The 18,268-nt window shown below is 35.9% G+C and overlaps 1 protein-coding gene across 1 annotated transcript in view; it reads right to left on the bottom strand.

The window, feature by feature from the left end:
• Positions 1-4,772: 4,772 nt before the first annotated feature.
• Positions 4,773-18,268, bottom strand: part of CUNH1orf141 (chromosome unknown C1orf141 homolog) — a 38,210-nt gene continuing 24,714 nt past the window's right edge. Inside the window, exons 5-8 of the mRNA XM_035020150.1 lie at positions 15,307-15,457; positions 8,833-8,902; positions 7,398-7,587; positions 4,773-5,664 (exon numbers count right to left, since the gene is read on the bottom strand). Coding sequence (XP_034876041.1) covers positions 5,092-5,664; positions 7,398-7,587; positions 8,833-8,902; positions 15,307-15,457 — 984 coding nt within the window. The 3' untranslated portion in view covers positions 4,773-5,091. The remainder of the gene's footprint in view (positions 5,665-7,397; positions 7,588-8,832; positions 8,903-15,306; positions 15,458-18,268) is intronic.

Raw genomic sequence — 18,268 nt, 5'->3', positions numbered from 1 at the left:
TGCCCTTATGATGTGAAGTCTCCAACCTCCACTTTTTTTTTTTTAATATTTATTTGAGAGAAAGAGAGAGAGCAGGGGCGGGACAGAGGGAGAGAATCTTCAAGCAGACTCCCGGCTGAGTGTGGAGCCCTTAGGCAGGGTTTGATTTCACAACCCATGAGATCATGACCTGAGCAGAAACCAAGAGTCAGATGCTCAACTGACTGAGCCACCCAACTACCTCTCCAACTTCCACTTCTAACCCATCTTTCTTATCTTCTCTTCTGCCATGTCTCTCTGACTTCTGCATTCTTCTGCTTTAAGGGGTCATATGATTACATTGGGTCCACCAGTAATTCAGAATATTCTCCATATTTTAAGGTCAGATGGTTAGTAACCTTAAATCCTTCTATAAAGTCCTTTCACAGCAGTATCTAAATTAGTGTTTGACTGAATAACAAGGGGCGTGAAGCTTGGGGAGACATTTTGGAATTCTGCCTGCCACACTGGCTTCAATAATAAAGTAAGAAAAATGACTTGTGAATTCATCTAGTCTTAGTTCCTGTCATGTAGGAAATTGGTCTATTCCAAATATCCATTCCTAGGGGTCAATTCTGATTATGTCCTTTTTGATAGGAGATCACCCATTTTTTCTAGATTTTTCAAATTTGTTGGAATAAGTTTGCATGTAATGTTTCTTCTGATTCTTTTCCTTTCTTCTATATCTATGGTTGTTTCTTTTCTCATTCATAATCTTATATTCCTTTTTTGCTCCTTTCCCTTAAATCAGGCTTGAGAAGGGCTTATGCATTTTAGTGTATTTTAAAAACAAACACACAAAATAACTATTGCTTTTATTTATCCTTTTATACAATTTTTATTTCTACTTAAGTATTTTTAGTGTTTCTCTGTATTAATTTCCTATTCATAATTTCTTGTGGTTTATTTTATGCTTTTTCTATTTTCCTGAGATGAGAACCTTGGGATCCTTTTCACTAAATCTTTTTCAGGAAAAAAGAGAAGGAGAAGGAGGAGGAGGAGGAAAAGGAGGGGAGAAAAATGAAAACTTGACATTTTCTTTTGAACTAGCTTTTGCTGTTGTGCAAAATGTTTTGGAATGAAATGGTTTCCTTTTCATTTTCTACCTTTCAATTTGAGTTTTGATTTCTTCTTCATCCCTTCTTTATTTTCAAATAGTAAATAAATTTGGATTTTGCTTTATGTTTATTCTTAACTTTATTGGATTATTTTTTACAAGTCTCTACATTTATTTTAAAAAAAGAATATTGGGTGTTTCTGCGTAGCCCACAATAAATCAATTTTCTATGAACAAACCCCCAAATCTATTTTCCTCTGTTTCAAAGAAACAGAGGTCTATATCCATTACATCAACTTTATTAATTGCATTATATAATTACTCTGCATCCATACTTTTTTGTTTTGTTTTATCTGTTTAATTCTGAAAGAGATGAACTGAGGCCTTCCACTATAGTTTTATTTTTATTACATTCTCCTGGGATTTCCAGTAATGTTTACTTTATATAATATAAGCCACTTTCTTCTTTGGCATGTACATAGAGCACCAAAGATGCTGTTTTCATATATTGTGCTTTTATTATTACATAAGGTATAAGGTCTTATTTATTGTTTTTAACCCTAAATTTTAGTTTATCTGATATTAATAATGCCACTCCCACTGCTTTTTATTTCATTGGTCTGATATCTCTTTCCCCACTCCTTTATTTTCAAGATTTCTTTATTGCTTTAACTATATTTCTTATAAACAGTATATAGTTAAGTGTTATTTTTTAAACTCAGTCTGAAAGTCTTGTCTTTTAATGGGAAAATTCAACCTATATAAACATAATGATACTTGATTTCAATATTTTTATGATTTATTTTATATTTGTTTTTTTCATTTTCCTCGTTTTTTCATATTAATCCCATTTCCCCTTTTATTTGGGGGTCTTATGATATATTCTATTCAATTAATCATTAACTCTTCTATCAAGATTATGCTCGAAGGTAATAACAAATCCCACCAGTATCTTAAAGAAAATAATATAGTGAGTGTGCAAGTGTGTGTGTATAGTGTGCTGTGCTTGAATCTCCTTAAGTGTCTTATTGTTTTTTTTATCAAATCACTCCTTGTCTCCTCTAGCAGCTCTGTGTGTTTATTTTATAGCTGGTTACTGAAAGAGTTGGATTTGGCAGGGTTTTAGCAAACAGGAAACAACTTTATTTTTTCTAATTATTTTTCTCACTGCTAATCCTATAGAATTACTGTGTTTACTTCTTCCTCCCCACCCCTGAAGGAGATCTCTGGGGCAATTTTCATAATTTTGTCCTTTTCTCTCTTACAGTCCTGCCTGGCTGGCCACTGGCTGCTGCAGGACCCCTTTAGATGGGTTGCTATTTTCTTAGTTGGCTCAGGGAAGCGCAGGTGTTTGCAGTATTTAGTGACTACAGTACCATGAAGGTAAAATCTTGCCCACTATGATGGAGTGGTGCTATAGAAGCAAGCAGACCATAGTCGCTGGTGAGGCTTCCGGGGGAAAATTCACGGGTCTCTGACTTCCCAGTTTTCTCACAGGCTTAGTGGTTCCTTCCTGGCCTCTTGGGGCCAATGAAACCAGAAACACATAGACCAAAGATAATCTTCCCCTCAGGTAATCCACAGCTCCCAACAGCCAGCTGGTCTTGGGACACAGCACAACCTCCATCACTGCCTTGTGACTCGGAGTCCGGTCTCCAGGGCCATACTCAGATCTCAGCACCAGAAGAGAAACCATGTCTATGTTTGCACCCCACTGCCTGACGATCTCAGCAGCTGTTTGGCTTAGAAGATGACAGATGGAAGGTGAGAGTAGAGGAGAAAGGTGCTGAGCGTAGGTCACTACCTTCCCAGAACCCACTGCTCCCAGCTGTCCAGCTGTTTTAAAGGAGAATTCTCAGCCAAATGGAATTTTTAAGTTGACTTAGTGCCTTCCTAAAAGATAAAGCTCACAAGTTCCAGCAGAAACTTCCAAAAACAACGAATACAAAAATCCTTAGTTCTAATTTGCATCTAGTTTGGGCTAAAGTTCAAATACTGTAGTTAGGTCCAGCATTTAATTTAGAAAAGATTGGAGTAAGAGACTTTGGGAGGGCATCTTTTAAGATGTTATGTTAAGAGCAGGGGAAAGGGTGGAAATAGGAAGGGAATTTTTAATGAATGTTTACTACACTTAAGTATTCAGGACTCCACATTATTTTTTTAACACTGAAAATAATAATACTGTAATAAGGTATTGTTGGGGTTGAGGCTCAGACAGTTTACATTCTTTCCCCATATTTATTCATGTATGTCCATATCCAAGGTCCACATGTCATTATCTTACACTGAGTATCAGGGAAAAATTACCGTCATTGTTTATGATATTATTAGGTACGTTTTCTATTTCTTGTTATTTTTATTGTTGGTGATTAAAAAGAGTTTGCGTTTAATCTTCTGAGCCAGCAGGGTAGTTAGGGAAACTGTTTTGCTTTGCAGTGAGCCAGGGAAGAGGGAAAAGGGGGATGGGGTGGGAGTGGGGGTGAAGAGACTGGATCACAGCAAGCCAAGAGAAGGAGAGGATCCATTCCTATTTGCTAGAAAAGAGAAAGATGACTTCATAACTTTGAGCTGCTGCTGCATCTCCTTCAGTAACCAGAAGAAAGGTACAGAGCCAGGAAATGTTGTATGGTCCTCCTCCACCTCCTCCATACCTGAGCCCATCATCTTATCTTAAAGCCTTTTACTCTTGCTCTTCCCTCATTTAGAGTTTCCAGTTGCACCCCTCGTCCCTAACTCTCCCCCCACCCCCATGTTCTCCCCTTTTCATTCTGTTTTAGAGCCAAAACCTGACTCTCCTTGGGATGAGGTGCCCAAGAGGAGCCTTGGCACATGGGAAAGAAAACCTCTAGTCTGAAGTGGAAACAGGAACCTGAACAAATTTATGTCCTCACCTTTGAAAGTTGCCAAAGGCCCCCAAAGCCTTCCCCTAACGGAAATGCTTCTAACTAAACCTACTTCTCCTCACATACTAACAGTTCAGATTTTTAAAAAATCTTTAAACAAATGGATTAGGGGCACCTGGGTGGCTCAGTCGTCAAGTGTCTGCCTTAAGGCTCAGGTCATGGTCCCAGGGTCCTGGGATTGAGCCCTGTCATCGGGCTCCCTGCTCAGTGGGAAGCCTGCTTCTCCCTCTTCCACTCCCCCTGCTTGTGTTCTCTCTTTTGCTGTGTCTCTCTCTGTCAAATAAATAAATAAAATCTTTTTAAAAAATAAATAAACAAATGGATTAAAAATGAACTTCTGAAATCCAACTTGTTTCTAATTTGAGTTCTGCCTTTATACTGCTTGGGTTAATGATAAACAGTAAAATAGCAATATAATAATATATGTAATGTTCAGTAATCTATAGGACTTGCTATCAAATTTTTTTAGCTTATTAAGGATAAGTTATTCTTTTAAATTACTTAACAGTTCTGAAAAAAGTCAAAGTTATACTTGGAAAAGGCATTCTATAGCAATGAAGTTCCAGTGTCTACTAACAAAAAGCTATTTTAAATTTTACAGTCTTTTTAATTGCATGAATTGCTAATGTAATACTATTTTCCAATGATTATCCAAAATGCTGATATACGATTAATTCCACATGCATCAAGTTAATGGTACATTTGTCTTATTTGATACTCAATTACTAAGCAAGGTTATTGATGTTATTTGGCTTCCAACAGCAAATTACCAGAAACAGTCTGTGTCATTCTTGGTCCCCAATCAGACTTAACTGTGGAAATGCTGATGATTGAGGAATCTAATTGAGATCATAAAAATTCATAAACTAGTTCCTCTTGTTGATAATTATTTCCTAATTTTGTCCTTTTATTTACTAAAAGTGTTGGCTTTTCTTGAACAGATGACTGTTGACTTGTAATTCCAATGTCAATGCTTTGCTTTCTTATACCATCCATTTGAACATTATTTTGGTAAGAATTTCTTCTATGATCTTGGAACTTCATTATTTGCTTTTTGTTACTTAAATATTGCTGTATAAACAATATTTTTTGAGGTGTCTAAATTTCATTTGACTAGTTTAACAAATCATCCATTGGTGTTACATTATTTAATTTATGGACTTTGAGTATATTTTTTAAAGGCTTTGAGCAATGTTTGACTGGTAAGGCACTGAATTTGCTCCTTGGTTTTACTGTAGAAAACATTCTTTCAAAGTTGCCATGTCTAGCACTCATTTCTTGAATAACACTTTTATCAAAGGAGCCAACAAATTTTTTTGTTAGGCTGGAAAAAGTCTGTGAGAAATTGTACAGTTTACTCCAGGATAAGTTTTCAAGTGTCTGCTTATTAGCTTTCTTTCTTAGTTTACCCTCTACAACTCTATGGCCCACTTCAAAAGATATTGCTTGTATATCTCTTTTCCATGTTGTAGGCATAATTCTTTTAGGTTTGGAAGGGATAATAAATTGATCACTAATTAAAGATTTGAGGATTTCACAATTTCTTTCTAAAACAAAATCTGCTCTTTTATATGGGTAAATGTTTTCCTTTTCTATAGGATGGAAAGGAAGCTTATTTTTTGTCAAAAGTAACATTTGTACATATCCAGTCTCATGGAAAATTATGGGATTTGTGTCATTTTGTTCCTGTGGATTAAAGAAAAGAGTACTTAGTCATCAGTCTAGTGAGAAAAGAAGGCTATATATATTTTTCAACATGAAAATAAAATGGCAAAATATTCTAAAAATGACTACAGAGACGGTTTTAATATGAACAATAATGGTATTCAAACACACAAAAAATGTACTTGTATGTGACACACTTCCTTCTCTTAATATTCTGCTGAGATATTAGGGGTAAAATCTGAACTTTTGGCCTACTAGAATCCTTTTTGAATAAAGTGAGATATGACAAAATAAATATATTTCTTAGATGTGTGCAATGTTGTCACTGGAAAATAGGATAGTTGGTGGCATTTCTTAGGTTCCCACGTTCAGAAATAAGAAGCATACCAAAAAAATGAATTGAGCCAAAGATCTTAAGAGACATAACTAATTATAAGCCAAAATTACAAAGTCTGGATATCCCAATAAATAATTCCAAGAATATAAAAGTATCTTTACAATATTATATTTATTCTTGTACTCCAACCCTTACTTAGCACATAAAAAGCACTCAATATGTATTTGCAGAATAAAATAACCAAAGTAATAGATTGACTTTAAAAATAGACTATTTTTGTCACAGTACTAGCAAAATTTGTATGTAGGAGCTACTCACTAAACTCTTTTCCATATTTCCATTATAGGGCAAAAAGATTAACTTTAAAGAAACTGGTCAACTATGCATATTACCAGTATTTACTTTGCAAACTTTAAGTCAATGATTGCTACCTTTCCTTTAGAAATATAATTAATGAAGTAAGAAACCAAGGATCATCTAATTGTACATCAGCATACTTAGTGACAAAGGTATATTATTGCCTATAATTACTAAAAGATGATGACAAATCTAGTTTTGCAATCCACTGGGATGTCAATGCTACCTATTTAGCCACAGTAGTGGAGATTTGTCATATTTTTGGTCTGTCCAACACCTCTGGGAATTTTCCACCTTACAAATCTACGTACTCTTAAACAGAGACAGAAACTAGCTTTATTAGCCTCCCTTGAGGTTAGGGCATGTGACCTAAGCTCTGCCAATCAGATACACCTGAGATAGTTTTCAGTTCAGAGAAGGCAAGCACTGGCAGAAGTTGGGCATTGTGAAAACCACTCTAGTGAGAATGGCAGCAGATACATCTGCTTTGAAGGGCAGCAGTGTCAAAGATCTTAAAAAGAGTATCTCCTGCCCAGAATCAAAGTCATTAACTCCATAACAAAAGCATGGGTCCCGGTGGAGCAGTCTGGGGTTGTAACTGGGTGACTCCCGACTGTATAGCTTTCTTTTTGTTTTTTTCTTGACTGTATAGCTTTCAAGCCAGATTGTCTCTCCAGCCTTCCGAGAGACTCTGTGAGCTACCGAATAGCCTTTAATGCATGTATTTTCTGCTTCAAATAGCTAAAATAGACAGAAAAGTGAAACATCATGCAGTCCCCTTTTGAAAATACCATTTTTGCTTTATATTTCTTTTATAATCAAGAAAATTTGATAAAGCCTTCTTCATAAAGAAAAACACAAAACTTTCAGTTGATGCAAAGGAATCCCCACTTTTGGGGTGGCAGTTCTAAAAAGAGCATTAAGAATCTAAGTGTTGTCACTTTGTAATGCGAAACTGAAAAGTAAAAAGGATTTATCAAAGATTCCAGTCACTAGAATATAAGATTCCCACAAGTAGCAATTATACACATATTTACTGAACAATAGTAGATATTATTACCACGTGAGACGTTATTGCCTTTGGTGGACTAATGTTGATTATCTTGGCATTTGGCTTTTTCAATTCATCCTCAAAGCACAAGGGAAGCAAGCTTTTCTTTCTTACGGAGCAATATTCACTTAATTGATCATTTTTTATGGTTTTGTTTTCTTCCGTGCTAAATTCATCCATCTGTGGGGGAGATTTTCTTCTGAAAATGAGCACAAGTTCAGCATAAATAATGATAGGGTTGATTTCAGTTTGTCAGTTCTGGTCTGTCTCCCCGATCCCTCAAAGTCACTGCCAGCTTTTCCCCCAAATCCTCAGCCATACACTTTCCACAAGACAAGACCATTCCTTCCTGCCTTGTGTGTGGGGGAAATGGCAAAAGCAGGGGTGGAAGCAATACAATAATATATATGCCTCTTTGACTTTTGAGTGTGGACGAGATATATTATGTAGCGTAAGGACAACCACCAAAGGTAGAGAGGTATTCGCCATATCTTTTGTTGAGATTCTGGGGGAAAAAGTGCTTTGTAAGGCAGCTTCCTGACAACATAGGGTGGCCCCAGCTTTGTTAACAATGGTATGGTATAGTTAAAGGCCGAAAGAGGATATAGTTTTCATTCCAGATTTCCTTTGGTTCACATAGGACATGGACACTGAGTCTAGGCTTACCAAGGTGGTTGCCATTTCAGGGGTGAGGTAGCCCATATCAAAGGCCTGGCATGAGTGAGGTATGGGTAGTCTAAGGACAGATGAAGGTCATGACGGAGGCTCAGAGGGTTCTACCACACTAATGAGAGCTGAGAGTGGACCCAATCCAAGGTCAGAGAGAATAGATCTTATATTCATGAACCACAGATGTCAGCAGCCACAGAACACCTAGAAATGAAACCAGCAGTAAAAGGGCATTGACCAAGATACTTACTCAAGTACCTTTTCCTCAATGTCAAAAAGTCCAGTGAGCATCTCATCACATACTCAGATACCGTCTTAGAAACAGGACTGAGATAAATTTAGAGAGGCTGTACATTATTGCTCCAAAGTGTAAAACACGCTGGGTTAACATGATTTTACTCAATCTGAGTATCTAATGAGAAAGATCAGAGCTTTATACAAAACCACAAAGCTACTTTTCTTACATCCATATTGTAGTGTATTTAAACTTGTCTCTACTAGAAAAACACAATTGTATTCTCTCTATTCATTTTTCCATGTCCTTCTTTCCATTTGCCTATGAACTTGAAGCAGATAGAACATGAGTTCAAGGTATGAAGGTGCTGCTGACGAGTAGAGCACTCTTAGACCAGTCGTTGGATTGTAGTACAGTCCTAAATGGTAATAATGTGCCCGAATAAATCCATTCTGGTCTACTAAAAAATAAAAGGCAGAACTCTTCCTATTAGAAACATCATTGAACACAATAAAATATGAAAACATTAAAATAAATTACCTTTCATTGATACAGTCTTCTAAGTGACCAGACAAATGTAATGATTCCTCAGGGTTTTTTACAGTTTGAGCTGAAATTATAAACAATTTTCATAAAAGTGACACATATATAATGGCATTTAGAAAATACCTTGTATAAAATAGTTTACAATGTAAAATAACAATGAAAAGCACCTGGTATAGTGCTTGATCTGTAGTAACTACTCAGTTAGAATTTTTATTTTTTTAAAAGTAAGAACTTAAGTGAACAAGACAGAACTGGAAAAGATTGAGGTCAAGGATCTAATGTTTGGCTAAGACAAATCAAACATAAAACTGGTCTTGGACATTTTTGTGGAAGAAAGACATTCCCAGATTTTCAAATCTTTCCAACATGTAGTCATTATTAGCCAGCAGGAAGCTTCAGATGGTTAAACACTGTTGGTAAAGAGGGAGGTTAGTTAGCAGAGGTCAAACAGATCTTGCCATCTGGCATGAAGGAGGTGTCCAGGGTTGAACTCTTCCAAATATGCTTAGCGGACACTCCAGCATTTCCCTACTTTCTTAGAAGTGTTCCCAGACACATATGCTATTAGCAGTAAATTCAACTTTTCTTTTGTCCTGAAGTAGTTTGTATTCTATTGTATTCTAGTGCAGTGCTTCCCAACATTTTCCACATCATGGTGAACATTTTATTTTTTATTTTTACTTAAAGATTTTATTTATTTGATAGAGTGTGTTCAGAGGTGGGGGGCAGAGGGAGAGGGATAAAGAGGGAGAAGCAGACTCCCCACTGAGCAGGGAGCCTGACTTGACTCCAGGCTCAATCCCAGGACCTCGAGATCATGACCTGGGCTGAAGGCAGATGCTTAACCGACTGAGCCACCCAGATGCCCCAATGGCAAACATTTTAATATTTCTTTTACAGTACACTGGGATAAACACTTAAGTACACTTTGTAGCCAGACTGACATAAGGCCAACCCAGCAGTCTTGAAGGCTGAAGGATCAATATTTCAGCATAACAGTTTACCACAAAAGCTCTATTCCAGCAAAAGGAAACAGTCAATAAACAAGTAAATAAACCGACTAATAAATACATAAAATAATTTCAACCACTTGTAAGTATTATGAAAACAAATAAACATGGCACCTCACCTATGGTGGCTATAGAGGCTTCTCTCAGGAGGGGATATTTGAATTGAAGTCTGAGAAAGAAAGGCAACCAGGTGAAGCTTTGGGCAAACAGACTACTAGGCAAAGGAAATAGCAAGTGTTAAGTTCTCACTGTGAAATCAGGGGGGAATGGTGAAGGAACTGAAAGGCCAATATTACTGGAGTGTAGTGAATGAAGGGGAGAGTGGAGAAAGCTGGGAGAGACAGGTAGCAGGGGCCATATCATATAGAGGCACATAGGACATACAGAAAACTTAAGACATTATTCTGGTTATAACAGAGATCATTTAGAGGGTTTTAAGCAGAATAAGAAAGAAGTTTGATTTATGCTTTAGGAACATCACTCTAACTGCTCTGAGATGGACAGTCTGTGGAGGTATGGAGGAATGTGGAGAGCGCTAGCAGCAATGGAGAGACCAATTAGAAGGCTATTGCTATGGTCTAGATGAGACATGGATTAGACAAGGATTGTAGCAGAGGGAGTGCTGGGTAATGGCTGGCTTCACGTTATATTTTGGAGGCTAATCCAACTATCCTGATTCATGGATGGATATGGGAAATATAGAAATCAAGAATGATTTCTAGGTTTTAGCCTCAGTGATTGGGTAGCCTCAGCGAAGCTATTTACAGAAATGAGATAGGCAAGTGGAAGAACCAGGTCCACTGCTTGAAACAAGGGGCTGGGTTGAGGTTCCCTGGTTTGTGAAAAATTACTCCTTCCCAGGGCCAGCTGGGTAACCAGGAACTAAGTTAAACCACTTCAGGGCATGATGACTGGATCTGCCTTATCTGCAGTATTTCCCTAGCAGGGGAGGGAACATTCACAACTCTAAAATCTGGTTCATCCTGAGGGCCATGAGGTCTGAGTGGCAGCAACTTCAAAACTTCTGGAAAGGAAGGAGTAAGGTGAAGTGAGTAAATGGCAAGTGAAGAGAGAAACTTCTAAAATTTTAAAACATATGAAAAATATAAAGCTAAGAAAGACAGCCAACAAAGTTAACAAGCAGAAGATAAATTCAGTAATAAAATTAAATAGAAGAATCCAAAAACAACTTTAAAATTCTAAGGTATATATTAGCATCATGTCATAGTTTGATAGTGTCATTGTTGACATCTTAGACTTGACAAAACATGGTATGTTTAGGAACTTCAAAAACATAAATGAAAAAAATTCATATAAAAAAACAGATATTGTGAGATGAAAACAGGCTGAAGTAAGAACAAAAAAGTCAATATAAAAAAACCTGGAAATCTTGAAAATAAATTCTATATCTCTAGATTACATAGCCAAAGCGAGAATTAGTGAGCTGGAAGAAAACGCCAAGGAATTCACTAGGAATGCACAGAGAGAAGAGCAGAATTTGATAAAGTATGTTATGTATTTGATTGTCATTGACTTTAAAACTAACCTTATTTTGTATTTTAAATGAAACATTAATATTTATTGCATTTATACAAACTCTTTTCTCAGATTGTTTTAGATTATTATTAAATTATTTTCTTCAGATTATTTTAGATATAAATTATTTTTTAAAATTTTATTTAGAGAAAGAGAACACACAAGAGTGCAAGAGGGGGGAGGCGCAGAGGGAGAGAGAGAGAACCTCAAGCAGAGTCTGTGCTGAGTTCAGAGCCCTACACAAGGCTGGATCCTATGACTCTGAGATCATGATCTGAGCCAAAACCAAGAGTCAGACACCTAACCGACTGAGCCACCCAGGAGCCCCTAAATTATTTTGTTTTTGGTGTTTTAGACTTTTGCAGTGTTAGTCTTTTGCTTTCTTTTTAACTTAACTTATGGAAGTATAATTTGCACACAATTAAATGCATGCATTTTACATGTATAGTTAGATAAATTCTGACATATATATACTCATATAAGCATCAACAAAATCAAGATATTGAGTACTTCTATTATTCCAAGATAGTTTTCCTATGCTCTTTTTCAGCAAGTTTATTCAATTTGTTCTGTTCTCTCTTTCAAACACACTGGTTATCTCAGGTTTGGATACCTGTTTTTTTCCCTCATTATATTATCTTGTCTAATCCAGTCATAGTTCTGTCCTTTCACATTGCATTCTATGTGATTTTCCTAAACCTGCCATTCAGACCTTTGATTTGGTTTACTCCAGTGTTTATTCTCCTCTTTGCTACTTTAATATAATTTTAGGTTGTGTATTATCTTAAAAATATTTTTAGCTCTGACAGCACCATTTCATTTTTGGCAATTATCTTTTATATCTTTGAATCTTGTTTCACAGAATCCTCATTTTCTTTAATCTCTTGAGCATATGAAACAATTATTGTCTAAATTTCTTCCTGTTTCACAGGGTACAATTTCCATCAGAATGTGACCATTAGCTATCTTTTAAAGTATCTCCTTTATTTGCTACAAGAGATTTAAAAAGCCCCATGTTCTTGTTTTTCCATCTACTCACCTTTGAATCAGGACACTTAAATCCAGGCTTGAGACTAGTCCAAAAATAATAGAGGAAAATCTTTGGACACTCTCCCTGTTTATCTAGATACTGTTAAATTCTCCCCTTAGAAATTAATAGGCAAATCCAGATGTTACCTTATGTTATGAGTTCAGGCATTCAGCTGCCTGAACAAGCTGGTGAGGGAGCTGGAGCCCTGAAACATTATGGGGAAATTTGTTTCTGTGCACTATATGTTCTGTGAAACCTCTTCATGACTCTAATGAGGTGGTGATGGTGGTGGGTACTCTGTCCATCTATGTGTGAAGTGCCACATGGGTTAGAGTCCTCTCTCTTGGGATAAGCAAGTTTGAGGAGGCATTTAGTCAAAGAAAGGCCTCATAGCTCTTGGGCTGTTTGATGGAGTCATATATTTTTTCTTTACACAGTTGCCCTTGTGGCTCTTATTCATACTTGGAAAGATGATTCCTAGGAAATTATATCTTGTCTGTTCTGTTGTCAACCCTCCTTTCAAGACCTAGCTCTTCTAAGTTAGGAGGTTTTCCCCCTAACTGAGTACATCCGAAGCAATATTGGGAAGCCTAAGAAAGAAAGGGCTAGGTATGATCATTACATTTCTCTCAAAACACTGCTAATACAGATTTGGACTGCTGTTGACTTGCAAAGAGGAAAGGGATCCCAAAGGGGAGGTTTTACATCTTTCTGTGATACATCACTAATAACAATCCCCTTTTCTTTGAGTGTGTGGTGGGGTGGGAGGGTGAGGAGGTAGTGGTTAATAGAAGTATTTTCAGAATATCTTCTACTGGCTTTTTAAATACTCTTCCTTTCTTTTAGGAAATGGAATTGTGAATCAACTTCTGGAATCTTCTTTCAAACTATTTCATTTTGTAATAGGTAGCAGATTTTCTTTGAGTTTAGGATAAAATGTCTTAGTTTCAATTTAATGAATTTTTCTTCTTTTTGTTATTCACTTTGGCCAGGATAAATTTGTATTTTTGTTGCCAAACTTCCCAGAAGTCTTAATTTGGGACTTTGATAAAAGAACTATAATGCTTCTTCGGTAGAGAGACTCAAGAAATTTTATAAAGGGAAATTTGCTTTGCTGAATGAGTAGAACAGCCTGCTATTAGGAACCACTGCAGAGGAAAATAATGTGGTTAAAAGAGTTCTTGTCCATTTTCCCCCTTTTATACTAATAGAACTCTGATTTTATTCATCTTTCTCCAAACAACTATGTCTTTCATGGGAGGCTGGGCTCCTTCCTAACTCAAGGAAGTGAATCTTTAAATGATCTCAGCCTGTGCTTTTCAAAATGTGAGCTATAACACATCAATTTAGACACAAACTTAATTTAGCATCTTTTTTTTTTAAGATTTTATTTATTTATTTGAGAGAGAGAGAATGAGAGAGCACATGAGAGGGGGGAGGGTCAGAGGGAGAAGCAGGCTCCCCGCCGAGGAGGGAGCCCGATGTGGGACTCGATCCCGGGACTCCAGGATCATGACCTGAGCCGAAGGCAGTCACTTAACCAACTGAGCCACCCAGGCGCCCTAATTTAGCATCTTTTGACCAACATTTTAAAAAGTGAAATAGAATACAGTGTATTACATGTGTCCTTAGTAATAATTGTACAAAACACTAAAACACTACAATCAAGTTCAGCTAACAGAAAAAGACAATTAGGACACATGAAGCTGAATCTTCTGCTTTCTCTATATATCATATACTATATATGACTATATATAATATATAACATTTATATATTATATTATTAATTATTAATATATTACTCTATATTATTGTATATCTTATATGTATCATGTTAAAAGTTGGAAAAACTTATCTAAGCTGATAATGATTTATTGGTTGAGATAAGGGTGCATTAAGCTATTCTAGCCAAGGAGACAGCAGGGGAGGTCTGCTGGAGTGCTTGGGGGGCATTTTCCTATTGCATTGCTCAATACTTGCATTCCAACAATACAATATTATTTATAAATAATAATAGTGACAAGTGTCACTCTTGCCATGCCATAGACTATCATTAATTATGAAATTGGTTATTGGTCTTATATGTTGTTACTCATACAAGTTATCTTGAATAGTAGGCACCAAACTGTAAGGTAGGGCTAGGAGGACAGACTACTTTTTAAAGAAACTTGAGGAACAATGGAGGGTCTGGATATATCTCATCGAGCCCCTGAATTAACCAAGCCTGGAGCTGCCTTACTGATAGACTTCTTGTTATTTGAGATTATAGATATCTTTGGGGCACCTGGGTAGCTCAGTCGTTTAAGCATCTGCCTTTGGCTCCGGTCATGATCCCAGGGTCCTGAGATCAAGCCCCACATCGGGCTCCCTGCTCAGTGGGGAGTCTGCTTCTCCCTCTCCCACTCCCCCTGCTTGTTCTTTCTTTCCCTCTCTCTGTCAAATAAATAAATAAAATATTTAAAATTAATTAATTAATAATAAATAAATATCTTTGTTGTTTGAGCCATATATAGTCAGATTTTATTTTAAATACAGCTGTAAATGTCCCAAATATTCAAGATGAATAAGCATCTATCAGGTGGAGAAGTATGTCCTGAGCATAGAGACCAGAATGGATCAAGTTACACAACAGTTGGAACAGATTGTGACTAGAATCAGTAAGGATAAAGAGACAGAATAGAAGACTGAAAAAATCTTATATACCATACTAAGGAATCTAGATTTTACCATTTTTGTAATAGAGATTATTCAGATGTTATTAAGTAGAGAAATAATGTGGTGATATGATCAGATGCTGATATTCTTTGATTAAAGATTTTCTTAAAGCTTGTATCTTAAAGTTAGATACAGTTAATTTTCAGCTATTTCAATATAAAAACGCAAAATATATACCTGCAAATAAAGTAGAGTCTTTTTCCTTCCTGTAAGCATTGGATTGAATCCTGGGTGCAGGAGAAATGATGGTAGGACCCAGTGTTCTTCTACATGGTTGTGTATTCTGTGGATATAAATATAAATCATGCAAAGGGTTAGCATTCTTCACCTGAACATCAGGAAAAATGGAAAACTATCTTAGAAATTATTCCTTTCCAGGTATATTGATAAATAATTTAAATTTGATTATTCATATTTGGCATATCTAATTATGATAACTAACAGCTGTCTAGTTCTTTAAATACTTCTAAATATAATGTTTACTTAATCCTCAAAAAACCCCCTATGATATGGATGTTAATAACACTTTATAGAGGAGGAAACAAATCTACAGAAATTAAAAATTTGGACTATGTTCACACTTTTTGCTAACTTTTATTTTCTTTGTCTCCATTATATTCATATATAAAATTTATTTCTCCAAATGCAGGGAAAGTCTAAAGTTCAAATACTGAGCCAAAAAAAAAGCCCTCTTAGTTTACACAGAAACTTTACTCACACATAGATACAGCAGAATACCTCTGAGTAAAAGGGGAGAACTGGAAAAAGTGATCTAGCTTTTCCTAGATTGGCTCAGATTGGCTCTAATGTAGAAGGAGACTTTGGTGAATCTACTCTATCCCTACAAAGATTATTGATGTTTTTATTTTAACAATGAACTTGATCAGGTTCAAAATACACTCTGTCGCTGGAGCAACAGCTCAAATTTCAGTTCAGTTGTTGTATCCTTAGCTGGGCTCCTTGCAGTCTCCCTAAACATGCATGGTTCAGGGGTTAGTGAGAGACTTGGATAGGGGCTACCATCTTTGGCTCTCTTCTATTTGTCCCTCCTCAATTTCTAGAAGCTTGGGTTGCCCTGAACATTGCTCTCTGATTCTTTTGGCTAGAAAAATACATAAGTTTTCTGTTGGAGTTTTAGATGCCCCATGCAGTGCCAACTTCATCCACCCTTCAAGCTAAAAGCCATAAAAATAGCAACTTTGCTCAATGCAAGTCAGTTATTACAAGTTTCTATGCCTTTTCTTTGTCACCTTCTTTTGTTTACTCTCTAGGGTCTTCAGGTAATTTGTGTGTGTGTGTGTGTGTGTGTTCTGAATATCTTGTATAGAGTTTATAGTCATTGAGACAGTGTGGTATAATAGGAGCTTACTCAGCCATACTGCATCAGAATTCTCCAGAACTTTTACTATTTCCATTATCTTTTCCTATTGCATTGCTCAATACTTGCATTGCAACAATACAATATTATTTATAAATAATAATAGTGATAAGTGTCACTCTTGCCATGCCATAGACTATCATTAATTATGAAATTGGTTATTGGTTTTATATATAAGGTATAATTTTTTAAATTATGCTGATATTCTTTATCATATTAAACAAGTATTTTCTGTAGTTTTATCAATGATGGTTATTGGATTTATCAATTGTATTTTAAATCTTGCAGCTATTAAAATAATTTTCCGATGAAACTCCAGGCTTAGAGTTGGCAGATATTTAGGGTGAGAATGAAAACAAAAGTTGTAAAGAGGCAGGTTAACTGAAATTCTATGGAATTTCTGAATCAGTTGTCACTTCCCCCATTTCCCACTTACCCTAGCCCACATACAAAGTTACAGGAAATTTTATTTAATTAATCCCAGGATAAAATAAGTGCTCTTCTTCTGATAAACTTACTGCTAATGTGAGTTTGGTTTCCAGAGTGAAACTCTCTTCATGTTAGCATCCGAAAGACAGACTACCAGTCAAATAAACCTGCTCTCTGCCCTCTTACGCTAAAGTAAAGCTAGCTGGTTGAGAATTCTGATGTATACACAGAAGAGTTGGCTCTCAATTCTAGAGAGATACTTATTTATAAAATTAATGGCAGTTTCATAGAAAGATTAACCCATATCTTCATTCTTAAATATGAACAAATGAAGATTTATCAGATGTAATAAAAATCAATAACTTTAAAAATATCTATCATGATAAACAAAAGGAACACTGACACCAGAAAAGAAATAATTCAAGAAACAGAAAATAACTTAAGAAAATGAACTCTAATATCTTCAGAAAATGCTGAGAACAAATATAACAGGAGGCTATGAAAAGAAAAAAACAACTAAGAACAAGAAAGAAATTTAAAATGTCATTACCGAACCAAAATGAAGTAAAAAGACCAGAATAAAGGACAAATTTTCAGAGACAAAAAAAAAATAGAGAATAGCAATATAGAGGATTAGTTGAAGAAATCTATATCTGACCATTAGAGAACAGAAAATAGTGGAAAGGACATTGGAAAAGAAATAAAAGACATTTTTTAAAACCTAAAGAAAGATATTTGACTTTACGGTGGAGTCTGTTGAACACTGAACAGGATGAATTGAAGTAAAATTACCACATTCATACATATCCTCAAAACATCACAAAACAACATTAATAAAGAGGAGATCCTAGAAGTTTCCAGAGAAAAAGGTAAGATCACTTACAGAAGACTGAGAACTTTTCATTAGTACCATTGAATGGCATAGGACAATGGAGCAATGTCATCAAAGTTTAGGGAGAAAAATGATTTTAAAGATATAATGCTACTCAGCTCAACTATCATTCATATACATGGGAAAAATAAATACATGCCATTTCTAGGGAAGTTTCTTGAAGACATATTCTAGGAAAATAAAGATGAAATCCAAGAAGTAAGACATGGAGTATTAGAATCTGGCAACTAACCCAGGAATGGAATGACTCTGACAACTGCAGAGCAGGCTTAAAAGTAATGGGTCAAATTTAGAATAAAAAGTCACTGAGCTCCAATGAACAATTCCTCCAAGAAGACTGGAATGGATTCTACTCAATAGAGAACCAATAAGGAAGCTTGACCATATCCACATATAATGAGAAAGTTACATGCTTCTTTTTCAGAGGTTGCGTATCTTAG

This window comes from Mirounga leonina, unplaced genomic scaffold (assembly GCF_011800145.1).
Source record: "Mirounga leonina isolate KUSES-001 unplaced genomic scaffold, KU_Mleo_1.0 Mir_173, whole genome shotgun sequence".
NCBI classification, from domain to species: domain Eukaryota; kingdom Metazoa; phylum Chordata; class Mammalia; order Carnivora; family Phocidae; genus Mirounga; species Mirounga leonina.
Note: the sequence above shows the minus strand (reverse complement) of the source record. Positions and strands in the feature narration are given on the sequence as shown.